The following is a 26,969-nucleotide window of genomic DNA, read 5'->3' as shown; positions in this document are numbered from 1 at the left end:
GTGCTATAAGCAAGTTTGCTCTTCCCCCCTTCGTCCTCTTACCTACTAGTTTTTTGTAATCCTGTTGTTTGTTATTGCTGTATTCAGGAATACACAATTTAATTTATTCCCAAAGATTTACTGTGATAAACCTTTCAAGACATTATATTTTTAATTAGTTCATGAGAACGTTTACTCTGTTGCTTTATTATTGATCTTCAATAACTATTTTTAAGTGAACAGTAATCTCAAAAATATTGTTTTGTGAATAATTATGTTCTTTAATATTTCTCTTCTTTTCAGAATCACGATTAGAAGGCTGGTTATCACTACCTGTTCGAAATAACACTAAAAAATTTGGATGGGTTAAAAAGGTAAATATATGTATATTTATATATATATATATATGATATTTTTTCGTGTGTAGTCTGGATTGTACACTCACCACAGATTTTCAGCACTTTCATTTATCTTTGATACATCTTCACTCATTACTTAAATGTGTATATATGTAAATATATATGTAATATGTTAGGTAATATAGCTGTGTCTGAAAGTAACAGGTTGGACATTTGTACAATCAGCGATAAGCATTCTGAATAGCATAATGTATCTGGAACTTAACATAGTCTGGGAGCAGATGCCCTTGAAAAATACTTTATTTAGGAGATAAAAGCTAGTGGCTGCACCTCTACTGTGTGCAGCCCTCACTTGGTAACTGCTTTTCAGTAGCCTCTTCAGTGGGTCTTTACCCAAAGAATAGCCTGCACAGTTTTATACTAATTCGCTTACTGCTCCATCGTGGTGTTCATTCTGGACAAAATTCTAGAAATTCGAGGTCTTACAGATAACTAGCTGTTTTATGAAAATTGCTATTATTACTGATAAGTGATCTTTGTGAGCAGGATGCCTATTAGTTGTGAACTGCACATGTAAAACAGGCATTATAAGATGATAACTATTAGTCCAAGTGAAAAGTAAGTCTGTAAAATAGAAAGGAAAAGCTTTTATGTTACTCTCCCCCCAACTTCTGTTTTTGTCTCCTCATATATACTAAATCTGTTTAAATACCAATTAATCTGATAACATAAACTGATACATGAAGTAATAAAAATCTTATCTGTAATCCAGTGAATTTATTGGCAAATCATGGACTCAGAATACAGTACTACTACTGTCCTTTTAGTTACCATTTAACAAAACAATAGGTAGAGAAATATTGCTTTGACATCTGTGATAATTGATGTGATATCTTTGATGTGATGAGTTGGAGTAAAATGTGTATTGTATGCTTTTCTGCCCCTGAACAGTATGTAATTGTAAGCAGTAAGAAGATCCTGTTCTATGACAGCGAACAAGATAAGGAACAATCTAATCCCTATATGGTATTAGATATAGAGTAAGTATGCTGTAAAATTGCTTCCTCTGATTTGCAGGTGGACTTTGTTAGAAAGGTTTTGACAAAAGGCCTTTTAGAAAGACCTTCTTAGACCACAATGTCAAATGGGACATACTTTTGCAATAAGCTCTGTTGACATGTGTTAACCCACACAGACCACTGAACTGACCTCACTGAACTGCTTCCACTAGCTGAGCTAGGCTTACCTCATACACTGTAGCAAGAAACGTTAAGAAATCTGTAGCTGAGGGACTGTAATTTTCAGTGTTTGTACATTTTCACTTATGCGCTTATAAGCAGGTGGTGCAGTTAATTTATTTCCTTAACAAATACAGATTGTGGCTGTTCAGAGGTTGGAGCGTGGGCAGCGGATTGTATTAGAAAGCTACCAGCAATCACTAAAGTCACATGAAGTCAGTTTTTCAGTGTTGTAATTTTTTTTTGTAAGTATAGCTGGATACTTGTGACTTGTTTTTATTTAGGGTTTGGAAATTCATGTGCAGGATTCAAAGATTGGCCTATCATTTTGGTAACATTAATTTTTGTATTTATTGAAATAATTTCCTATAGCAAACTATTCCACGTCCGGCCAGTCACTCAGACTGATGTGTACAGAGCAGATGCCAAGGAAATTCCAAGGATATTCCAGGTACTTAATAATAAATAAATATCTCTAATGTAACACACATGGTATATCACATTGTCAAAAATATTTTCATAACTTTATCAAATGAAGTAATTACTACAAAATTGTTGAAAAGATCCATTCTGGTGTAATTCCTCAATCTTTCTAATTAGATAATTACTCTGAATATATGTTTGTCATATAGGAGTACTGAGGTTATTTTGCCTTGATTCTAGATTCTATATGCTAATGAAGGAGAGAGCAAAAAGGAACAGGAATTTCCTGTGGAGCCTATGGGAGAGAAGTCAAATTACATTTGTCACAAAGGACATGAGTTCATACCTACTCTTTATCACTTTCCAACCAATTGTGAAGCTTGTATGAAGCCGTTGTGGCATATGTTTAAACCTCCTCCTGCTCTAGAATGTCGTCGTTGCCATATCAAGTGTCACAAAGACCACATGGATAAAAAAGAAGAGATTATAGCACCTTGCAAAGGTAATTAGCAAGTATTTGATTGTGTGTACAGTCAAGGAATGACAAAACATTCTAATGTTAGTAGTGGTGTGACACCAACTAAACTTGAACAGGTAGGTTTTTCTTTTATGGGTACGTAGCTGTCAAGCTTCCTAAAGGTATCTACAAGAGGATTGTCTCCCTGCTGTGAGTGAATGGCTTTTAGCTAATTAGGTACATGCGTGCTGTGTTGTCAGCTTCATGCAGCAAAGCATAGTAGCTGTAAGACTGCTCACACTGCTGTGTGTTGTGCAGCATTGCTATGTGACATGATAATGTTAGTGGGAGTTAGGAAATGGATGATATTCAGTGAAGTCGCTCCTTGTGACTTAGGTTGTGGTTTCTGGTGATCAGGCATGCCTTTGTGTTACCTTTTCTTGTTTTTTAACATATGAATATGTGTCTTCCGTAGTACTAAACTGTTATCCAGTAAACAAACATAAGGAGGCAATCTCAGCAGCAAGGAAACTTTAAGTTTGGCAAAATCTGCCTCACTTTGCTTTTGATTTCTCTGCAGATTTCTCTTTGTGTTGATTCTGAGAGTATGGTAATCTGACCACTAATTTTTGATGTGGGTAGATGTTTAGAAAAACAACAATATTAATTTTTATTTGAAAAACTATTATTACAGTGTATTATGATATTTCAACGGCAAAGAATCTACTACTGTTAGCTAATTCTACGGAAGAACAGCAAAAATGGGTGAGCCGACTGGTGAAAAAAATACCCAAGAAGCCTCCAGCACCAGACCCCTTTGCTCGATCTTCTCCCAGAACTTCCATGAAGGTACAGCCAAACCAGTCCATCAGACGACCAAGTCGACAGCTTCCTCCAAACAAACCAAGGTGACACAAGAGCTGCTATTTACTTTATTTTAAACATTCTGCAATTACAGTGATACTTGTCAATATGGTCAACTGACCACTAGTGTTGTTGACTACTGATGTTTGATATAATATGTCATATTCTATAAACCTAATTTAAGTTATAAGACCCATTATGATAGTTAACCTAATGCATTGATAATGTATCTTACTGTTCCCCTGAACTGGCAGCTGGTAGGGAAAGTGGGGTTTAACTAGGCAAGGAGTCAGTGAGAGGGTTGTGAAGATATTAAGGAAAAAAAAAAAAAAGGTTTAGTGACTTTCAACATGGCCACTACTGTACATGATTTGAGGTTGAATAATGATTAGGTATTTGTGGTTCTAATGAACCTAGGAGAGAACTTGGTGCCTTTAAAAAGCAATCCAGAAGGTCTTCCACATACCTAACGACTGCATGTCTTTTCTTTCATACTGGGTGGTTTTGAGGAATGTGTTGAATTCCTGCCCCATTCTGAGGTTAGAACTGTGACTCAGAATTTGTGTGTTCAAGTGTGATTCATCTGACCAAATGTATGTCTAACTCTGCTTACAGTTGGTATGTAGGAAGAGTTAGTTTTACAATTGAATTCACAACATCCTAATGAAGAAAGGGAGCATAAAGCACTCTTGGACATCCACAGCAAAAAATTAGTTCAGATGGATCTCACTTTTGCATCTCTGCCCATGCAGGTTCCACAGTGTGGTGCCATTTTCTGCAGCAGTAGGCATCTGTGTGAGCATCACTCATGCTTTTGGAAAGAGCTGGTAGATGGGAAGTGGTGGTCACCATTTGGACAAGTAGTTGGAGCACTTGCCAACGGGAGGGAGAATTGGTTTCAATTCCTTATTTAGCCTAGAAGTACTCATGCTTATGTCTCATGTTTCCTAAAAGAGTAGTCTTATCATCAAGTTCCTCTAATTTGGGAAAGAAATATGCACATAAACCCCAGTAATCTTCTATTGGATCAGTTTTAAAGAGCAAAATCCTATGTTGCAGCCATAGAAGTGATAACATTCTACAGATTACAGTTAAGTGATTGCATAGTACAGAATTTCTGGATTTTTCCAGTTTGCATTTTTCTATCACCTCGAGTACTGCACAGTTAGTTAAGAAGGAAGGAACAGTTAAGGTGATAAATATTTAATACTTAATAATACTTAAACATAATAGTTCCTAGTTGTTGACAGCCTGTGAAAGGTTTGGTCTGTCTGACATGCTTTGTTGCAGTGTTCCAGCAGCAATGGACAATCCAACAAAGGTTTAAAATTGTTCCTTCAAGAAGCAATTTGGGAGTGGCTTGTTAGTGCTGGTTTCCTTATCCCTCTGACCAGACTGCCACCAGTGTCTAAGATGGCTGGTTGAAAATTGGGTTGGAAGAGTCACCAGATTTACAGTGGGGAATGTAGTGCAAGAATGCTCAGTGTTGTGATGTTGTTTCAATCACAAAACAGCCTTATGGTAGGAAGAGTTAGATAGTAATAAAAAAAATAATATATATATATATATTTAATATGTGGAAATACATAGTGAAAGGACTCAAAATAACTTCACTTCCCTCCTAATTTCCGTACAAACTAATTTTTGATGATTTATTTTCCATACTTTAAAAGAAAGTCTGACCTAATAATTTGAATTTTAAATTATTAGATTTTTTGATTATAGCCGTGGAGGTGAAAAATTCAATTCCACATTTTAGAGATTAATTATTGAAGGGATTCTTTGTGCAAAATCAATGAAAATATTAACTATTGGATTGAAGCAAGGCGACATTATTCATGACAAGCTGGGGGACAAGTAAAATGCTTTTCTTCTGCATTTTTACATTCTAATTCATCAGCATTATTCTGTTTCTTATTGGTGACATATAAAGGGTATATTTTATAGTCTGATTCTTTTTCCACAGCTGTGCTTGAGTTCTCAAAAAGAAATTTTTCTTGTTGTAGCACCCTTCTTTCAATCTTCATGATGTTTATTTACAGAATGCTTTCAGAACTGTATCTAGCTTGCCCTTCTTTCTATTGTGGTTCTCCTCCACTCCAAATCAGTCTTTAATGATTTTTCCCTAACAGTGTTTTTTTCTATCTTTATATTTAGTAATGGTGGGAAAAAAAGGAGAATGAATATTTTTGCATATAAGCAGTTTTATGCTTGCAGTTAAACTTTCCAAGTTTACTTGGAAACTTTTTTTTTTTTAACTTTTCAAATGTACCTGTCACCTCAGGAGTTACAGATGGGAAAGAACTACAGATGTAGTTCTGTGAGGTCATCTCATCTTAATGCAGGTTTGTCAAAGTTCTGTGGAAATCTGTATGGATGTAAACACTTTAAATTAGAAACCACACACTTAAAAATCTCTGTTACTGCTATAGCCAGTTAATATCTCACCAGTGCTTCCGTGATGTTTTTGTGCAAGCACTTACAGTGTGGAATAGTTAATTCTCTGTTACAAACTTCACTGAGAATGAAGATCCAGTTGCCAGATAAATGTGGGAGCTCAGTGGCTGGGGACAAGCTGGAGATGAGCCAGCAGCATGTCCTGGCAGCGAGGTAGGCTCTGGGACTGCACTAAAGGAGTTCAGCTGGCAGATTAAGGGAGGAGATATCACTCATTATTCTATGGCGAGACACTGCGTCCAGTTTAGAACCCCCAAATTCAAGAAAGACTTTGACCAACTGGTGAAAATCAAGCAGAGGCCACCAGGCCTCTTCCCTATGAGCACAGTCAGCAGGGAGAAGGGCTGGAGAGGCTGGGCAGGCTCCATCCTTGGAGGCTTTCAAGAACCGATGGCTGTACCTCACAGCTGGCCCTGCTTTGAGCAGAAGGTCAGCCGAGAGACCTCCTGAAGAGCATTGGAAGCCACATGGTCCTATAAATGCCATCTGTCCTAGGAACTTTGTCATACAGACTGTATAATTTCTGCATTCAACTAGATTGTGCTAAAAGGATCGTTCCAAAATAGAAAAATCAACTCTAATATAATGCCTAATGACTTCTGTGTTTTATGAAGATGATAACCACAATTCATATAATAGATTAATATTGAGCCTTTTTAGGGATATATCATTTAAGCGTAAAAACTTCTAAGAGCTGAAATCCCAATAAAAACCGAAACATGCTTTGTTTAAAGCAAGCAATTAACTATAATAAACATTGTAACATGTTTTAGTTAAAATATCCTGAAGGCTTTCTTTAGAATAAAGTTTCCATCTCTGCCACATATGGTTGGCATATAACCCTGATTTCAAATCCACTGAGCTCAGAGGAGAAATGACTAGACTGGATTTCATTTCTTGTAAGTTGAGAAGTTAGTACTTGAGATGTTTGTCTAAAATCCTTCTATAATAGCAGAAAGATGAATGCCTTTAGACAATGATTCATCCCATCCCAAAATGAATGCCTAAAATAGGTGAAATGACTCATTTGCTGAAAAAGCCTGCCTCTCTCTCCTCCATTCTGTGGTGACCATAGAAGGAGCATCAGCAGTGATGCATAGAGAACACGGTGATACATCCTCTTTTTTTGGCATTGCCCAACGTGAAATAATGAGCTGCAGGACAGCTGTGAAGTATAATCTCACTGTATTTGTTTGTGAATTCAGATGACGCTGTTCTGTTTGATGTTCTGTTCAACAACCAAATTACTGAGTTTTGCTGGAAAAATTTAGTCTTGCATTGTTGTCTGGAAAGGGGCGGCAGCTGAGCATAAAACTGCACCTGGGTCAACAACAGCTGCAGCAAAACAGCAGCTAATTTTATGAAATGTAAATGTTGGTCTTTCCTACTGAAAATTTGGGGAAAAAATCAATCTGGGAAATCTTTGGTAGAATTTAATGATTTGTGAGATAAATTTCCTTTGAATACAGCATTCGTGGCGTACATGAACGGTAACTGAATCTTCATATTCCATGGTACACAAAGGAAGGAGCACACCTATTTTAAGACAGTCTTATATAGAAAGGTTTAGTGATAACAAATGGAATTTTGAAGTCTCTTCTGTAAGAAGCGTGACACACATTAAATATCAAACCCTCCTGTTGCAGATTACTTGATCTGGCATTTAAAGACTGGGATTGGTCATTTGATGATGTTGATGATATTGATGGTGATGATGATGATGACGATGTTTTTGATTTCTGAAGAAGTATAAGGGGTAAATCTAAATAGTGAGGAATGGATTTGTTTGCCTTTGAATACAGCATGCTATGTTGGATTTTGTTTCTCAAAGTAGAGAAAACACAAGATCTCATTTTAATATTTTTTACAGCAAAAATGAGATTCTGTTGATGGTGACAAATTTTAGAGGACTTATTTTCATTAAAATGATGGTTTTGCCTTTTCAATGTTCTTATTTTTCTAATTTTAGATCTTTGTTCAAAATTCATGTCTGCCTGCCCCCAAAACAAAATACCTGTTGTTGTCAGAGTAGCTGTTCATCCGTAGTGCTAATACTAGTAGTATTAGTAATCTTAGAAGTGCTAACCTCTGCAAATAATTTCTGAAGCCTAAGTGGGAGGTTTTAAAAGTTGAATATTTACCTGAATTAGAGTCAGTATTTACAAATGCTTTTCTTTTCTTAAACTTTTAAGATGAACTCACTTGTCCATGGCTAGCAGACATGAAATCCCAGGAGTTCTGCATTTTGCTTTTTCTACCTGTGTTGTGAAGTGAATTTGACTTGGCTTCTCTTTGCAGTGCTGTGCTTTTTGGGTACCTAACAATGCATTTGAAAACTATGTAAACAAGCAGGCTTTGCAGCTTCTGTGACACGGTTTCCTTGAGTGCTTTAGAAAAGATACAGCTGTTCTGTTGGTCTAATTTGCCCTGTGGCTTACTCAAATATGCAACGTGAATGTACTGGAAAGAGTTAATGAAATTATTTCATAGTTCTCAATGTTTAGTCGTTTTACATGTTGCGTTTACACTGCAGAAAAACCTAAATATTAAAATGTGACCTCTTAAGAATTTTTCTAAATAGTCCGTAGGTGTGTCTCAGCTTTATAAAAGAATGGGCAATGACAGCACCGCAAGGGCTGTGCCTCAGCTATGGACTCAGTTGAGATACCAGCTCATTACGTTAATTAAATATAATGCATCTTTATGTATAAAAAACCTTTAAATTACTGATCTTTCATAACTCACTATTAAATTATGCTATTGTACTTGACCCTCGTATATTACAAGGGGGGTTAATTGATTTGGAATTGTAATGCGTAAGGATGCACTATACTTGAGTAACGTGATGCTGTTGAATGCAGAGGAATGACTTCTCCCAAGTATGCTGATGAGCCCAACTTAAATGAAGGTTTTGGGGAAGTATGTTCTTGTCCGATTTTCATTCACTGCCTTTACTGACCAAACTTCCTGCTTCTTTTTCAGCTAACTGCTTTCCGTGAATGCAGACACAATTCAAGGTGATAATTTTCTTCCCGTTACAGCAAGACTGAAACATATCCCAAAATATATTAAAAATATATATTTTCCTGAGAGATTGTGCTATATATATCAGAGGTTTACATTTTTGCTGCAATATAAATTACTAATCTCTGAGGGTTTTCCTGTATTCCCCTGAATGACTGATCAAATGAGGAATGGCTGGTAAATAGTAAAAGGATATGTTAGGTAACCTTTTAAACTCTGTTCCACAAAAGCTTTCTCGGCAAGACACACACACTACATTTCATAAAAGGATTGAGAGGAATGAATATTTAAACTGAAGAAACTGACTTTTCAGCTTTCGTAAAGATGCCACCAGCACGTCTGCAAGAAGAACAGGAGGAAGATCAATCACAGTGATATAGACTGCATCTGTAAGAAGTGACCATTATACTGTGTATATATATTGTACTGTAATACTGCAAGAGGGTTTTAAAAATCTTTCCACTTTATTTTTTTATGCTTATTAATCAGATACCGTTACTTATTGCAGTTGCAACTATGCACTTGTATAAAGCCATAATGTTGAAGTTTATATCATTCATACACGTCTATCAGAAGCTGCACGTCAATGTTAAGCAGCTAGTTTTAAGTTTGAAGTATATACTAGTTTCAGCTTGTCATCATGGGCAGTCTGTTTTTGCCTAATTGCCTTAATTTAATTTTTTTCAAGTTTTTTGCCCATTCTCTGTATTTAAGGAAAAGAAGGTTTACCAGCTCTTAGGATGCAATTTTGCTTCGTGGCAGAAAAAATAGTGCACTATTTTTACACCTAGTAAGTATATCAATGTCAACCTATTTTGAATGTATATCGACTGGTTTTGAGGGTGGAGAAGTGTTGGTTACAAAAACAATGTCTGATAACATTGGAATTACTAGACCATTTACTTATACGTGTAACTGCTCATCCAGCCCTTTTTACAAACCTCAATATTAGTTATCAACTTATATTAACCCTCATTAAGTGCTATGAAAACTTCATTTTGCCTTGTTTTTGCATACTCTCCTAGATGAGTTTTTATTTCTGAAAAAAAAAAGAGAATATGTGATTATTTTTTACATTTCACAAAACAGTATCCAAGGACTGTCACAAACTTTAAAGAAAAAATAAAACATACTGTAGATGTATTTTAAAATTTTAAATCTGGTTCTCCAGCACATAGCTGTAGGCATAGATAAATATTCCAGTAGTGTGTTTTGAGAACTGATAGCTGGGAATAAAGGGCCTCAGAGGCACTTAATCTGACTTTTTTTTTTTTTTTTTTTTTTTTTTTTTTTTTTTTACTTGGAGTTGTACAAAAAATATAATTTATGTGGGCTCATTCATGATGTGTTCATAATTATCCCAGAAAATGCATGTTTTATACAACTACAGTATGCTATGTTAAACATATTGACAGTAAAAAATGTAGTCTCCTATTTGGTCTCTTTATATATATAAATATATATATATATTTAAAATATATATATATATAAACTATTGTGTGGGAGTGCAGTAATTTAAAATATGATCTAACACTTCAATGAAGGAGGACATTTCACTTTAAAGTTTTGTTTGTTTGTTTTTGTTTTTTTTTAAAAGAGTGTTGAAATGTTTGGAAGGATAGGACCATGATTTATTTAACACTATCATGAAAGGTGGACTTGGAAACACTGAAATACTGAAAATGAATAAATATATTTGCATTTTGTAACCTCTACTACAGTTCGTCTTAACGGAGCCAGAATGTATTCAGTCTTCTATTTATGCACTCGCAAAGTAAAACGTTGTTTGTGGGTTCTTAAATCCAAACCTAAAACTTGCATATCATTTCTGTTAGGTATTATAACCCAATGCACAGCTACGGTGTTTTTTCCCTGCTTGTTTTGATTTACAGAAGTACGGTATATTTTTAGGTAATGCAGATTTGCATAGAGTACAACATTAAAAATGTATACAGTAAAACTGTTTCCATTCACTGAATGCATAAATATTTTATATATATATATAAAAAAAATGTTACATTGTGGGAAGTTCTATCCTTTTCTGAATTGGAGAGTATTATATATATATTTTTAAATAAACTATTTGAGTAAGGTAAAATAGTTCCTGAACTCGACAAGCTGGTAATTAATTAAAATATTTAAATACATAGGCAACTACTGCGGCAGATATGTGAGAGGCAAAGGCTGCTCAAAAGAAAACCAAGCAAAGGCTGTGTGTGGAGGAAGGGCAGGCTCAGCGGAGCTGGTTTGGCAGGCCGTCAGGTACTGGGGATGGGTCTGGTGCACCTTCTCCGCATGGCTTGCCCTTGTTCACTGGGAATCCCTGGGGCCCTGTTAAGCCTGACATTTTTGTAAATGTACTTTATTATAGTATTTATACATTCTATACTTAGATAAATGAGTTATTAGCTACTTGTACAGCAGGCTGTATTGAGAAGCTATCACAGAATGATACAGGCTCGCAGGGAACACTGGAGGTCCTCTGGCCTGACCTCTCCCTCAGAGCAAGGCCAACTTGGAACAGGTTCCCAAGACCTGGTCTGTTTGAGTTTTGAGTGCCTCTGGGGATGCAAGTACCATAGCATTTCTCAGTTCTCCTTCATGCAATCCTGTCTCAAAGGAATGGTGTGGGCCACACTGAGCTGTAACATGGAGACAATTTGGCCAATGGTATGAGCTGAGCAAACCTTGTTTTGTACCCAGGACAGAAAAGGGAAAACAGTTCCCTCTGTCCTTCTCACTTGTCCTTCTGTGTGAGATGGGGCTTCCATCTGCTGAGCTGTGGACTGCGAAGAACTCTTTACCATTAGTTCCTGGGGATTGTGTTGTTTCCTTTTTGTCCTGTAGTAACCATTTGAAATTCTTGAGGTGTGGAAAATATTACCGGACTAAGGAATAGTTGTTTTAAAGTCACTGAAGTTTAAACACTTTTGTAACAGGGCTGTTGCAGCAAACAGGACATTTTTATGGACTGGCTCAATCTATCTATAGAAATTCTCTTATTCCAAGTCCTATTGTTTCGCAACAGTGCACAGATGGCATAGCCAAGCTGCAAATTAACCTTCTGGAAATATCAGGGGTCAGACGGGGAGCCAGAAACTCAAGACATTCATGGGGAAGTTGCTGTTTGGTTCCCGTACAACAGCTCACCAGCACAGAAACTGGACAGGAAGACCCCATCAGAGCAGTGTGTGTCAGCTGTCACGAGGGCCTTCCTGAAAGATTTCCACTTCTGTCCTAGTTGTGTATTGCACTTTCCTATTTCCAGGGACTGCTGCCAAAGCTCAGCCCCTCACAGCAATGCTGGGTACATCAAGCTTGTGTAGGACAGAAAACTTTGTCATTCTTGCTCTTCTTAGCATGATTGATGCTGTAACCAAAACATGACGTGGAACATAGTTCCACCAAGCATTAGGAAACATGCAAGAAGCTCAAGAATCTTGGCAGTTGGCAACAGTGGCCAAATTTAAAACATCACTGAAGTTTCTCTGCAAGTGTCTGAATCTCTTACTAGCTCTCTTGGGGATGCTGAACTTTTGACAGGCATTCAGTGTCTCTCTTAAGTCACCACGGCCAGCAAAGCTGCTGCTAGAAATAATGTGCTTTGTCGCAGGCAGCTTCAGCTGGTTGTTAGGAATTTGAGCATATGTATATATAATCTTGCAGTGGCACTATAAACTACTTTAGAGATTATCAATGTCCCATTAGATCATAGGGTTTTGCTTGTTGCTTTGAATTATCCTTTATGGGGATAATTCAAAGTGGGAAGGAGTTTTTATCTGGATCTCTGTAAAAGATGTTGGCAGAGCAGTTCAAAGACTAATTCATACTTTTTGTTAAGTTACCTATAAAGTAGACAATGTTGTACTCAGACACACTCATGTAAAACATGGGACACGTCTGCTGAAATGTATGGGAACACTGTCTAAACACATCCAGTCTAGTTCACTCCAGAAATTACTACAATGAATGTAAAACCATAGTTCCAAGATACTAATGAGAGGAACTGTAATTTATTAGCACAGGGCTGCTAATTACCAGGTCTTGTTATAAAGATTGGGGTTTTGGATCTTTGCCCCTTGGAAGGCAGGAAGTATTGCTTTAGCAGGGTACGAATGTCAAGTTACTGTCTAATACTTGCTATTGCAAGTGTGCAGCTAGATTTGATCAATACTGCTCTTGTTTCATTAATCTTACAGAAGCCACAAGATTAAAGTGATCTTTCAAAATGAAAGTTAAAGAACTGCTGTACGAGGGAGCAAAGTTATGAAGCCTTAACTGTATGTATTCCTGCATAACTAAAGAACTCTGGAAAGAAACCTCTTCCCCCTGAAACGAACGGGAAGAGAGCAGCAGTTTTATGTCCCTTTGGCCCTTTTTTGGTTGCTTGGAGGAGCTACGTAGCAATGCCTTCACAACCAAGGCAACTGAGTGTGACACTTCAGTCGTATCACCCCCATTTTGAGGTCTAGGCCTTGAATGTTCAGAAATGTGAGCCTGCTTGTACGTGTAGATTTACACCGTCACATCCCAGTGTGTCTCTTAGATAATCCAGTTCATCTTGTCATTTGTCATCACCCTTTCCAGCTCTCCAGGAATTCTTTCCCCCAGGATGCTGTTGCACCACTTGGTGAGCACAGCCACCAAACAAGGAGTGCACAAGGCCTGCAGGATCGCTGCCAATCCTCCTTGTTCCCTCAGCTTGCCAGCTGCTTGGAGCTTAAGCACTAAATTGCCCTGTTAGCGACATATCTCAGTGAGTGCTACTTTTCATTAACAAGTGAATTGGTGGAAACTTTTTTTTTGGAGTTTTCTGAGATATTTAACACCTTCACTGTTCTGACAGAGCCAGGAAGCCCGCTGCTTGAACGCCCTTACATTCGCTGGGCCCAGTGGGGTCTCTGTAACCGTGTTCTGTCTTTAAGACAGGTTTTGGAAGCTAATCTTGGAGCTAGGTGCAGGCCACAGGTAGGTCTGCAACTTCAAGACTCATGTTGATTTGCTGGGTCCTATGGTTCCATGAACCTGTGTGATGTCGTCTGGCATATTACAGCCTTGTTGTACTGGAGGATGACCGAGATTCATACAAACATTGGTAGGATCTGTGTGGCTGCATGTCCACTCTGGAGTGATGGAAGAGCTTGATAAATGCAGTATTGGAGCTCCCCTGTACCATTCAGAGCTACAGCAACCTGAGTTTTGTTACTGGGCAGGTGAGCATACACCCAAGCTTATAAAAAAGCATCAGCATCACTGAGGTAAGAAAATATCCTGGAGGTCAGAAAGACCACGAGGACTGCTGATAAGTCCTGCTGATTGTGCACTTCAGGGGAAACAATTTAAAGTCTCCCAAGATGAGTCATTCTGGAAGTCAGCTCAGTGAAATCTGTATATAGTCAATACCTCAAAGGCAACAATTTCTTTACAGTAAGTGCATAACTTAAAAATATGTTTTACACCGGCTCAATTTTACCCTTCAGTAGAGTGCTGACTGTGCTTTACGTGTCAGGGGGACACTGAGGCATAGGAAGCAAATTTTTCCATTTATGCTTTTCGTATAGTATGAGACGGGTCGGCACCTTGGTACTGCTGACTAATGTCTCCAAAGTCAAAAGTGGAAATTATCTACATCCCAAAGCAGGCATATACACAGAAGACTTGCAATTACAGTAAGCTGGTAGGTAAAATTACGTTTTAGCATGGAGCCACGTTACTATTCAATTTGAATCATTATTAGCTGGCTTTTCTTGTCACATTTAGCCTAGTGCAGATTCTGTCCTTTGGTTTCCAGAATACTTGACAGATAAAACAAGGTGTATACCCTCTTACAGTGCTCTTCCTGTGAATAAATAATACCACATAATATATAGAAGTACTTGTTTAAACCACTGGCAGTTGAACAACAGCAAAACAGTGATTAATTGGTAGGTTCTTGAGTAATGTTCATCGTGGCTCTTGGACACCTATTTGACCCTAACAGACATTATATCTGAAAAATCTTAAGTGTCCTGGAGGAGTGAAGCTCAAATACAAGCAAATTAAATTCCAGCAAAAACTAAGAATTTAGTAGATTTAATAACACCCAATTCTATGGTTTTATTTTTTTCTTTTCCAACAATTTTCAGCTTCCTTATATACCAAACTGGGGCATTGTTCAGAACATTTCATGTTCTGCTACATACATGAATATGAATCTCAACTATCAGTGATCTGTGATTATCAGTGAAGAATATGGAATGGAATGGAATAAATCAGCCTGAAGAGAATTATAAAGGAAGTAATTTATTCATCATCAAAAATGCATGGCTGGGAAACCACCCCATTTATGTTGATCTCCACAATTCTGATAATTCTTCCTGTGAGCTCTGAGTGGTGGGGGAAGAGCAATGTAGAAGACCTAATGAAGGCTGCCTGAGACTTGTTAGCTAATTGTGGATGATTTTCTCCAGAGTCCATCTGCTGTAAAAGCCTCCTTCTGTACTCCAGCAGTTACAGTGCGAGTCCCATTCCCCACCCCTTTCTGTCCTGTTTTGTTGGATTGCTTTAGCAGAGCCAGGTTAGGAAGCAGCTACATGCACACACAAGCCAGCAGGCAAGGCTCAGGGACAGGGAGTTCTGAGTCGTCCAAGCAATACAATCTTTTCCTGGATTAGAGTAATGCAATGAAACACACCCATGTCTACGTGGTCTTACTCTGTGCAAACCACCAAGTGTTAGGGATGCCTGAAAGGAAGGGAGGTGCCTGTATGCGTTTGTATACAACTCCTGTTCAGAAGTAGGCTTTTGGGAAAAGTTAAACCCATTCAGTCTTCTACTGTCTACATCTAAAACTAAAACCTGTTATCTCTGGAATCACGTCCTCTTTTTTTTTCTTTTTTTTTTTTTTTTGGATACCGCATGTCATGATAAATGTCTTCTCTTTCATACTGTTAAACTGAGCTTTGTCACCAAATGATCCATGCCACCAAGCTTATCCATTACCAAATGCATAGCTCATAGCTCATAGCTGGAGAGGTTTGGGGTTATTCTCAAATTTCAGTAGGCTGTACTAGAATTCAAGTTTTGTACTGTCACGGGCAAGAAAATGCATACTTTTTGAAAGCCCCAGGAGACCCCACACCTTCCAAGCCAAGAAAAGCTGGTTTAGCCTGTCAGCAGGTTGTGAACTGGTGCGAGTAGGTGCTGGGTGTGTAATTCAGCGCTTCAACAGGCTCTGTGACTGGAGAAGTGTTACTTCCAGCCCTGTGGATAAAAGTTACTCACTAGCTGACCACAGTAAAACAGGTCCAAGATGCTTCTCCTGCGTGCCTTTGGCCAGCTGCTGCACTTGCTTGCATCCACCCTGGTACCACTGAATGACAAGTTTAACAAGATTTGTCCTCCCTATCTTGGCTAAAGCTCTTGCCTTTAATCCAGCTACTTGGGAAGATTATGGTTTACGTACTGGAGGGAGCTACACTTCCATGGGGCTTGCCCAGGACTTGACCATGTTTCTACCTTAGAAAAATTAAAGACATTATTCTCCATTAGAAAAGAAGAGAAAGAAAGAGAGAAATAAATTAAAAGTATGTGAAACTACCTGTTGCTACCTTCTGATTTGTTCTATATCCCATGCAGCTTGAGCGACAACTCCTGGTCCAGCTTTCCAAGTCCACAGAATTACTTTACTTAAGTTTGTGGATTATCCGGCCGTTTCTTTTCTTTATTTCCCACAATTTTCCAAGATGATTTATTCTAGATATATTAAGTAACCTGTACAGAACCTTTCTTAAATGTATTTTCAACATTTTATGGTGAAAAAAACAAATGCTGATCATCGAGCCAAAAAATGCTCTTTATTTTGCTACAGCATCACTCAGGAGTATGAAAGACGCCAATAACTGGGTTTTGTCTCTAAGCAAATCTTTCTCTAACAAGAGGCTTTTAAAAAAAAAGGAGATGAGATGTGTTTTTTTTTCCTTTAAGATGCTGGAGTTCTTTAGCATTTTACAGATTGATACACAGACTGATGCTTTGAATATTAAGATGAAAGCTGCCCATTCATGACCTATAAAGAACATTTTATTTTCTCTCCAAAAACAGAGACAGAATTAAAAATTGAATGCATAGTGAAAATTCACTGTAAGAATGACATGAATCAATCATGATTAACACCATTTATTAACATGACCAGGAAAATGTATAACATGCCACCTGCCACCAAATTATTCAGACCAGTTCAGGTATTTAACACAGCTTTAGTAAATCAATAGCAGAATGTTTACAGTTACTCTCTCAACCACCATAGAAACTTCCGAGCATTTATACAGATTTATTGGAGCAGTAAAAAAACTAATCTTTTAACTTGCTCTCAATAATGTGAGATACATTAAATCGTATGTCCACAGACATACTTCTTCCCACCCCAAAACCAGAGCTTACAAAGCAGCTGTATTTTCTGATAGTCAAGGTCTCAGTGAGATTGCAGGGTAGGCTTTTCTCCCCGTGTAAACTGGCTTTTGCAGATCTTGCTGCTCTAGTAGAGTCCAAAGGTTTAGCACGTTGCAAGGAAAGCCTGCCTCAAACACAGTCAATGGAGTCTTCCGAGTCTTCCCATAGTTTTCAAGCATGTCAGGATCAAGGGTGCCTGGGTTTTAGCATGCCGATCAAAAGTAATACTATAAAATCTCTTCTGAAAAGGCCTATTTTTTTCATTTTGGAGAACATAATGAGAGATGAATGGTTACTGTACTACTCTGGTTACTTCTGTAACTTTTGGCTGGAACAGTACTACTTCCAAAAATAAAATCCTGTTACAATATTCAAGAATATACTTTTCCCTATTTAAATATACCTACTACTAACCGATTAAAATCTCCAAAGTAAAAATTCAACTGAAGTCTTCAAATTCTTCGGGACAGACAGGTTAAAAAGTAATAAAGCATGGAGTAGTATCATCAAAAAACACTGGAGATGAGTTTGCCTTGATGCATCAAGCTGCCCTTGTAAATGGGTCACTGCCCATATGGATTGCATTTCGAGACTGGGCATCAGTTCAGGACTTCTGCTTGAACAGTATTTTTAACTCTGTAGCTCAAAATACCATTCATTTCTATACCTTCCAGTTTCTTCTGTTCCCAAAACAGTTTATTCCTGAATGTTCAGGTTGAAAAAGAAGAATACATAACTGAGTTTTTGCTCTTATAATAAAAACTCAGTATAGAAATAGAAAATTTCTACACTTTTTTTCTATACATTATAGAAAATGACCAGGGGTATCCTGTATCAGCTGTATACATTGTACTGGTTAAGTGTTGCACGCAAGCACTGCAGGCCCAGCTGGATTTGTGACTACGTAAAACACCTTTACAACATTATTCTGAATTGGGCCTTTTATTCAGATTTTCTTTATCCTAAAATATAGATGGTTAATACCTAACTTAACTGGAATGCTTGCAAGAAAAAGACAAGCATCTGTTGTTTTCAAACTTGCAGCAGATGCAGAAAGATGAGTTGATACGTTGGCAAAAAATAGCTCTTGTATAATTGAATAAAATAATTGGTTCTGTGTAACCAGAAAGTACTGCAGTGGTAGGAGAATATATAAACATCTAAATACAAAATACCTTGTCCATTTAGTAAAAAACTCCATAGAAAATGTGGTATCAGTAAAACTTCTCTTAAATAACCAATAAAAATACGCTGCTTAAATTAAGTATCTTAAAAGAATTATTTCCAAGAGAAAATAAGCAGGAATGTACTAAATATGTTTAGAGATAAAAATGAAGCTTAAGAGAGAGAGCTGCCTCAACTTTTGTTTTGTTGTTTAAGCTTAATTATATCTGTTTACTCATTTGGTTTTTATGTTGTGTGCTGATGTGTCTTCTAATCAGTCTTTTTAGTTTTCCTGTAGCGCAGAATTGTGACTGTGACCCAAATATTGAGAATGAGCATGGTTATGAAACGGATGAGAACTAAAAGGGGAAAAAAAAGAAAATCTTGTAAGCGTAATTCCAAAAAAAAATCAACTGCTGTCATTTTCAGAAGACATGTTGTTTTGTAAACTTCTCCTGGTGTACAAATTGGCTGGTTCCCATTCCGCAACTCATTTCAGCCAATTGGTTTAAATTATCATGTTCCGGAACCCAGAACTTCTCAAAGTAAACAGAGCAGAAAAGAGCATTTCACATTTGCAAGCAATATCTGAAAATAATACATCTTTAATTGTTTTGTAACAAAACCAGCAAAATAGCACAACTCTGAGTAGCCTCATAAAAATTTATATTTACACCTAGCCTTAAACTTGGAGCCGCAGCTTCTGTGTCCTTTATGGTTGCGTGTTGTTTATAATAGAGATTCTCTACTGCCATCTGTTAAGCTTACACCTTGGGGATACAGGAAATAATTGTATCTGTCAGACTTTAATGAGAGGAAAAAAAAAAAAAACACAAAACAAAACTGTTTTCCAGTATCTTGATTAACTTTCACATTGTTTTTAAATCAAAGGAAGCAGACTATTACTACCTTTGAGACCACAGTTTGAAGTACAGGTACATCTAACACCCGTGTGGGAGATGGAACATTGACAGAAATGTACGTGAAACCTTGCTTCACAAATAAGTCATCTTTGACAGTTTCATATGCCTGCATGAAACCGAGATAAACACACCGAACTGTTAAGTGCTAGAAGTTAACGTGAAACATTTTCCATTAGAGCTGCATAGTGTCAATGTTTGCTGCCATCTCTTTCATGTTCCAAAGTGTGCTGTGTTATATTTTCAAAAGTCGCTGTAACCAGAGCCAGCTTTACTTTCAAGTGATTTGGTTTTACTAGCACTGTCAAGACAGCATTTTCTCCCTTCCTTCCTCTCCTCAACATACCTCTCACTTGTAATCTGCAGAGGTGTGTAGCTGTGGCTGAACTGAGCTCAGATCATACTTCTGCCATAAGCATTATGCCAGTTCTTTGGCGATCCAGTTAACTGCATGGCCCCATACACCTTTAGCCAGGCATACAGCAGGCAGCACGCACAAGGGTGGAAATAAGGAATTGAAAAGGGGACTTGCTTTTCCAGTGAAAGAGCCATTTTAACTGCTTGTAAAACTAGAGCCTTACTGTGCTGCAGAGAACTGCTCAAACAAAAATACACTCAGATGATGTTTCTGCTGGAATTTCTAGCTTTGAACAAGAAAAAGAATCCACCAGATAAAGTATAATGTGATTCTGTTACTGTTCTTGCATCTACTGACTCTTGATTTTGATAAACCTGCTGCACTCTTTAGTTCTTTCAGTTTTCTTGGGATCACACTTTTTCACAGGATGATAAGAAGATGTTAAATAAATTTTCTTTATAATTATATTAGCTGCAAAATATTTATTTTAAGCCACTTTAACTGCTTTTACGAAGCAGTTAAAAACTACTATGGCAGCTATTAGTCTGGAAGGTAAACTGTTCTCATACTCACCTGAGAGATCATTTGTAGTCACTACAGTTGTAAATATTCTTGCTGTAAATTGGAGGAATTGTGGTTAGTGGATTAGATACAACATGCTTATACTTTCATAAACTGATGAAATCTCTGTTTCACAATAGCAGATAATATGGCATGAAAATATATGTTGTATACACGTTGCCACTTTTAGTGGATTGACTGGTTTCGTCCCAGAGATCAAGCTCTCACAGCTGAGTGGCACTGTACTAAGGGCCTTTTTTAATTAGAAAATAATTGATAGAGATATATAAAAAAATCTGTCCCTAAATAGGATGTGGTCAGTGTTTACTGCTTCTCTTTCAGTTCTCCCCCCTCCTTCCACAGTTGATACTGGGTTACACCCACAATTGAGTTAGTGTGACAACCTTTGTAAATGTTCACCTGCATGCTTTTAGGCTTCTGCAAGTATGAGGAATTCAGTTTCCCTTCCCACAACAAATCTAAATGCTAATTATTTCACATCCGGAACAGGGAACCATTTACAAGGATTACTACCATTGTTCAGCTGACATACCACAACTTCTAATTATTGACTTACAAACACTGGTTTCACAGGGAAATAGATTCAGCAGTGCTATGTTTTACAGTAAGGATATTTTAAACAAGGTTTGTGAATATGACAAAGGTATTTCTGATAAACAGCTGTAGAAATGTTTATGCTGGCCACTAGGTAATTAACATATGAACTGCACAACTCCCTGTTCTTGATATATTCTTAAATTCTCTTTTGTTGATAAAAAGTATTTACATGGAGACATAATTAAAGGTATTTAGCATTAAGTATAATTCGTAGATGGCTTTTAGAATTAGTGTTGTTTGTTGACATAGCTACAAAATTTAGCACCTTTTCATGATGGATCAGTGGTAATTCTATTGAATTCTAGAACACTGAAATCTTTTCTTCATGAAGGCACTCTCAATTATTTCATCTGCATCGAGATTCTTTGACCATTTTTGCGTGTTTTCTAAATCCAAGTGGCACTGTGACTCAGCTAGTGTCAATAATACTTGATTGACTGTGGTATCTGAGTCTCAGCAGTCAACACTAAGTGAAACTGCATTAGGCAAGATACACATTTGAGTAAAGACCTATTGACAGCATTAGGAGCAAAGATGGCTTCAAAAAATGTGATCTCTGTGCTTTGCACCAAGCTGCCCATCCATAGCTTACTTGCACAGGTGTATGCAGACATGCTCCAGGTCAAGGCGCTCACTTGTCCAGAATCCTTTGTCTGCCAGAGACACCGCAGCTGAGCCAGCTTACTTGCCGCGCTGATGAACGTGCACAAATTCTGAAAAGCACGTAAAGAGAGAGAATGAACCCCTGCCATTGTGCTGAGTGTTAAGCTTATGGCTGTCAGCATATACCTTACTATAAAATAAGACTATTTTTTTTTCATTTAGAATAGAAAAAAAATATATGCTTTCTTAGTATTTTGCAACTTAAGCGTTACAGTTTTGTACTAAGGAACCGTGAAGCACAAAATTAAAGTTGCCAGAAGCATGGGACTGATTTCTGAGGTACTGCTCAAGAAGAAGCTCAGAGAGCACAACTGCTATTACTGTTGGAAAATAGTTGATTGAGGCAAATATAATACAAGGAGAAAAAAAAAAGCCTCTCAACCTGCTCCTTAAAACTGATTATGAAAGTTAGCTAAAATGAGACTGATGTAGTCTAAACAGCAAGGTTGATTCATACCATCTGTTACCATTACGTCTGGCAAACAAAACCAGAAAAGAATGAGAAAACTGACAAGAATGTGTGGAAAATGAGTCCAATTGGTGGGGAAAAAAATGTAATGAAGGGAAAAGACTATTCAACCTGTCATCTTTTTAAGGGGGATTTTGCAAAGTCCCTCCGTGTGCGTCTTTGGTCAATGCTTGGATTTCCCTTGTAAGTAAGGATTGGTACTAGACTCAGAAGCTTTTATCCTTATTTGCATTACTTTTTACATTAGCAGTTCCAGTTCATCTGGAATTAACTCTAACTTCCTCTCTTGTGATAAAAAGGGCAAAGACATCTTTAACTTACGAGGGGAATTATCAAATAATAAGTTTTCTTTGGAAATTCTAGGGCTAGAGGGAAAAAAGATCTTGTGATATATTTAACACTCCACATTTCAAATGCTTCGACTGATGCTGTGTTCTTTTACCTTTCGCATTAAAGGTCTACCAATGGGGATTATGCCAGTAGGATGTATGAGGACATCTTAAACCTTTGCTACTTTTAGCATTTTTGTGACAAGGTCACACCAGCATTTCTAACACTCTCAACCCAACCCAACACAATTTACATAACTATACCTCAGAACATTCCCCCCCGCCCCCTCCCCCCAGTCTGTAATGTAAGTGCTATGTTTTCAAGCCACACACAGAAGTGAAAGAAACAGCTGTATTTGGAAACTGGTTGTTTGTTCTGAAAGCTGAACTAAATGATGAATTCTTCCAAGTGTAAGGAGAGATTTCAACGGTAAAGACTTCCGCAAAAAATGATTTCATATGTGGACATGATTTCAAACAATCATGCAGCACTTACCATGGCCAGGTCTATTATCCACTTCCGCAGCGTTAGCACGTACCAGCCTCCCCAAAACCTTACAGCATGTTAAGTTTCATAGCACTGAAAATGCCAGGATACCAAAGCTCTCTAAACTGTCTGGGAAATTACTATTTTTTTTAACATCTGGAAATAATATTATTGTATAGTCTACAATAGAGTTTAAATCTGGATAAAACATATTAAGCACCGGTAGAAGCACTAAGTGCTCCTATTTTTCACAGTCCTTGGTTGAACAGTGCCTGGGGTTTCTCAAGACCTGCTCCAATGCACACAGCTTGAGATTTAAGCCCAAATCCTACGTATGTTTTAAAAACGAACACTACTGTCTTTGTCATAGCAAGTACAACCTGCATGGACAGGAAGCAGAGACAGAAGATTCATGATTTGTACCCTGCATCTCTAGCAAAGATGTAAATTAGGAACAGGTCAGACTCCTTAGCAGTCGTGGGCCTTCTAGCCATAGCCACATGCCAAGTTTACCTCACGCAGAGATCTACAGTGATCCAAGAAATAACTTGGGGATGTGGAATGCACGGTGAGAGGCAGGTGGCTGGATACGATTTCTGACAGTAGTACCAAGCACATGATACTGCTATGTGAAGAACTACCAAACATGCTACATAAACTAATTGCCAGATTTTAAAGGATACATGGCTGCATAGAGCAAAGCTCGTTTCATGTTTCCATTGAAACGCAGAACAAACAAAAGGAGAACAGCATCTGAAACAGATAAAGGATTGCTTGTCAGAGAAGGGAGAGAGAGGGCCCAAACACTCCTAGACAACAAGAATTAGCTCCACGGGGCACCATGTCTATGGGACACTGGTTTCTTAGAGGTTTGTCTCTCAAATTCAATGGAATTCAATGGAAACACTGCAAGCTCCAAAATGAAGCTTTTTGCGAGTCTGGGGTGTTTATACAGCTTCTCCTCCACAGGGTGCCACTGGATAAAGGGTGAGCTTATACTACAACTCCACTGAGTGGATTAATTAGATCTTTCTGCTCTACCTGACCATCAATTTTCATAACACATACAAGAGCTCAATTATACTTGAGATGTTCATTGTCTCTTTCCCCCAACCCCTGCTGGAATCAGTCGATGGATTCACATCATTACAGTGGAATACTCTACCTGCATGCAGAGCCTCTGCATGTAGAAGGAGCCCTGCCTCATTTCCCAAACCACGCTTACAAAGGATTACCTTGTGCAATGAGGATGGGATATTCCAGGTATGTCTGCAGAGGGTAACCATAATAAATCTGGTACCTCAGGAACACGAGGAAGCTGAACAAAAAGACACAAAACAGCATGACTGTACAAAGGAACAGGACAGCTCCTTCACAACTTCTTTTTTATTGTCTTTTAAACTATCTTTTGGTTGTACCAAAAGGATCCAGATAGGTGTAGCCCCTGCTGTCAAACTGATCAAACAAATATGAACACAAAGCACAGGCCTGATGATTCTATGGTCTATTCTTGTTATCTTCAAATAGAACAAGATGTAGAGAGCTGCCCACACTTCTTGTCAAGGTCTCTGTGTCAGAGTATGAAAGGCATAATTTCATTAATTACAACTGGTGAGAAAGAAACAAAGGTTTCCAGACCTTAAAGACTGCCTTCTCTTTGCATCTGCCTTGGCACATCTGTTATAGTTCCGATTTTTTTTTTAATCTATGTTCATAGTTTCACCTATAAATTAAATAAGCCTTACTGGAGTAAGAAATATTTTCCAAACCATCCAGACTACACTGTTACAAGATTACCTCATGTAGCTGTACTGGTCAGATTGAGAGTCTGCTCTTAACTGCACAAAACAATGGCAATTATTCTCCTTCCTGCTACTTCACAATACAGTATCTAAAAGGAACTGAGCTGTTATCATGCTTTCTTTACTTTCTTCAACTTTCATGCAAGTCCATGAAGTTAGACAGGAACTTCAAAGCTGCAGAGTCTAGAAGAAAACAGAAAGGTCTCTGAGGATATACATGAGGAACTGCCTGCCTTTTAGGTAACTGGCTTTTACAATATTCACAATTTGCATATCTGAATTCTGTCCAGAACTGCCGACAAGTCTTATTCCTTGTACTGTCAAATTATAGCCCTTGGCATTGCACCATTCATCTGTGTCACTCCTTTGGCAGGTCACTGCACTGGGTCTCTGCAGAACCATCCCAGTGTGTGCCTGTAGGCCATAACTCTCTGCAGCTGGACCCCAAGTCTTTAAAGGATAAGTAGGCCTACTAAACAAGCAAATAGTCCCAGTAAATGTTTCAAAAAAGCCTCCCTGAAACTTTTCCTGAATAGTTAGTTCTGTCCTCAACACATGGCAGGCCTAGAACCTATGGCAGTGTGGTCACTTACAAAGCCTTTTTAGTATTCACCAACACACATGAAATGGTTTTAAAATGTTACTACGGCTGTTTGCCCGGGACTTTAGGTAAGTCTTCTCTGCTGGAACTAGAATTTGGTTCAGTTCTGAAGTGTACAAAGCATAAACCATGCTCACAAGGTGATGCTTTGGAGTGAAAAACCCTTTGCTAGTGCGGCTCGGCGCTGGCAGCCTCTGCCCAGCCGTTGTCTCCTCCACCGCTTCGCTTGGCACACACAAGATGTCTCAGGGCGCTCTTTTGCACAGACTCATACCCAAATCTGTGCGTGCACGTCCGTGGCTTATTTATTTTCCACTCTGTACAATCCTCTTCCAGCAAGATTTAATAAGCCCAACCAACGTATGATTACTGCAGGCTGAAAAAAAACCTTCCGAGTCAGACAAGGCTTGTAATCTTCTTAAAGAATGATTATATTTTACTTCCTTGGGTGAAAGAATCCTGCCTAACTGGTACCATCACCTGCACGACAGGGCTCATGGACCAGCTAATAACTCGATTGTATGGCTTAAATCCCACAGCAGGTATCGTCTCTAACTACACGGGTAGCCTGCGCTGGTCTCACAAGAGTGTCTGAACAGCGCAGTGTTCAGAAATGGGAAGTTTGGGTTAAAAAAAGGTCTGTGCGTCACACGAAGCAGGATGCCGGCTCTGTGGAGGCTGCAGAACCGGACCTCTCTATAAAAAACGCCGCTTTTATAAAACCGAAAGGTAAAAGGGCCGGCTTGAGGCAGCACCCCACCCCGCTGCCAGCCGTCAGGGAGAACCGCTGCTGGCTGCGGGGGCGCCTCGGCTGCCCCCTCCGGAGCCCGCAGCCCCTGGGCTCGGCGCTGCCACCCCCCCGGCTCCCCTCCCGGCCTCGCCTCCCCTCCCCTCCCCGTGCCCGGCCTTACCCGGCCAGCTCCAGCAGCAGGCTGCCGAGGCTGACCCCCCTCGCCGAGCCGGCCGCCAGCACAGCCGCCAGCTGCGGCAGCTTGAGCACGGCGCACACCGCCCAGGTGCTCCAGTGAGCCAGCTCCAGCAGCGTTGGGGCCATGCCGGCGATGGGGAACCCGGCTCGGCCCGGCACGGCTCGGAGGGGCGGGGAGCAGCGCCCGGCCCGGCCCCGCCGCCATGGGGCGGCCCTCACGGAGCAGCTGATGGCGCCCGGGCACCGCCATCTCCGCCCCGAGCTCCCCCGGGCGGCCGCAGCAAGGGCGAGGCCCGGCCCGGCCCCGCTGGGCTCCCCTAAAACCATATACTCCCCTAAAACTGCCCCACAAGGAGCCCCATGCTCGGGGCTAGGAGCTCCGAGCCTGAAATTCCTCCTTGCTGTCCCCCAAAATGACAGTCCCACAGCCATGGTCGCAGGGTGTTCGTGTAAAGGGTCCGCCACAGGTTGCGTTCACCTAGGAGTAGTGGATCTCAGCAGTGCTTTGGGAGATGTTGAGAAGCACAGAGATCGAGGGCGAATTTCGGTTTGCTACCCCAAACTGAAGTCTCCTTCAGCCCCCCAGGTTTTTAGGCCACCCTGTCTCAATCATCACGGTGCTGGCTCCATCAGTAGGCACGGTGTGGTTTTGGCAGTGTCAGTTCTGGTTGTACAGAAATAAAAAATAAATAAATAAGTAAATAAATAAATAAAAAGCTTTAAGTTTCTGAACATTATTCTTGTCAAATAATGAGAGCTGGAGTAGCTTTCCTGGAACATAACACCTACCTACCATACACAGTTGCGCACAAAAATAGGAAAGTGCTGTTTTTAAAGC

The 26,969-nt window shown here is 39.0% G+C and overlaps 2 protein-coding genes across 6 annotated transcripts in view; one reads left to right on the top strand and one right to left on the bottom strand.

Annotated features, from left to right (window-relative positions):
- ROCK2 (Rho associated coiled-coil containing protein kinase 2) overlaps positions 1-10,901 on the top strand; it is a 102,650-nt gene extending 91,749 nt beyond the window's left edge. For 2 of the 5 annotated variants that reach the window (XM_082755894.1, XM_082755897.1), the window contains 7 exons: positions 283-353; positions 1,290-1,378; positions 1,949-2,027; positions 2,240-2,501; positions 3,151-3,364; positions 7,424-7,533; positions 8,760-10,516. In XM_082755894.1, the coding sequence (XP_082612020.1) occupies positions 283-353; positions 1,290-1,378; positions 1,949-2,027; positions 2,240-2,501; positions 3,151-3,364; positions 7,424-7,520 (812 nt within the window). In that variant the 3' untranslated portion in view covers positions 7,521-7,533; positions 8,760-10,516. Of the gene's footprint in view, positions 1-282; positions 354-1,289; positions 1,379-1,948; positions 2,028-2,239; positions 2,502-3,150; positions 3,365-7,423; positions 7,534-8,759 lie in introns of all 5 variants that reach the window. The other 3 variants (XM_082755893.1, XM_082755896.1, XM_082755895.1) reach the window with 3 other exon arrangements.
- Positions 10,902-16,445: 5,544 nt separating this feature from the next.
- On the bottom strand, positions 16,446-26,291 carry SLC66A3 (solute carrier family 66 member 3). Its single transcript, XM_082755609.1, has 7 exons — positions 26,115-26,291; positions 24,036-24,118; positions 23,484-23,553; positions 22,810-22,867; positions 21,445-21,565; positions 20,247-20,288; positions 16,446-18,754 (listed from the first exon to the last, which is right to left on the bottom strand). The coding sequence occupies exons 1-7, from the start codon at positions 26,255-26,257 to the stop codon at positions 18,666-18,668; spliced, it is 606 nt and encodes a 201-aa protein (XP_082611735.1). The 5' UTR covers positions 26,258-26,291; the 3' UTR covers positions 16,446-18,665.
- Positions 26,292-26,969: the final 678 nt, after the last annotated feature.

The sequence above is a fragment of the Aythya marila genome (assembly GCF_965140915.1).
Source record: "Aythya marila genome assembly, chromosome: 3".
NCBI classification, from domain to species: Eukaryota; Metazoa; Chordata; class Aves; order Anseriformes; family Anatidae; genus Aythya; species Aythya marila.
This window is presented reverse-complemented; position numbering and strand designations above follow the sequence as displayed.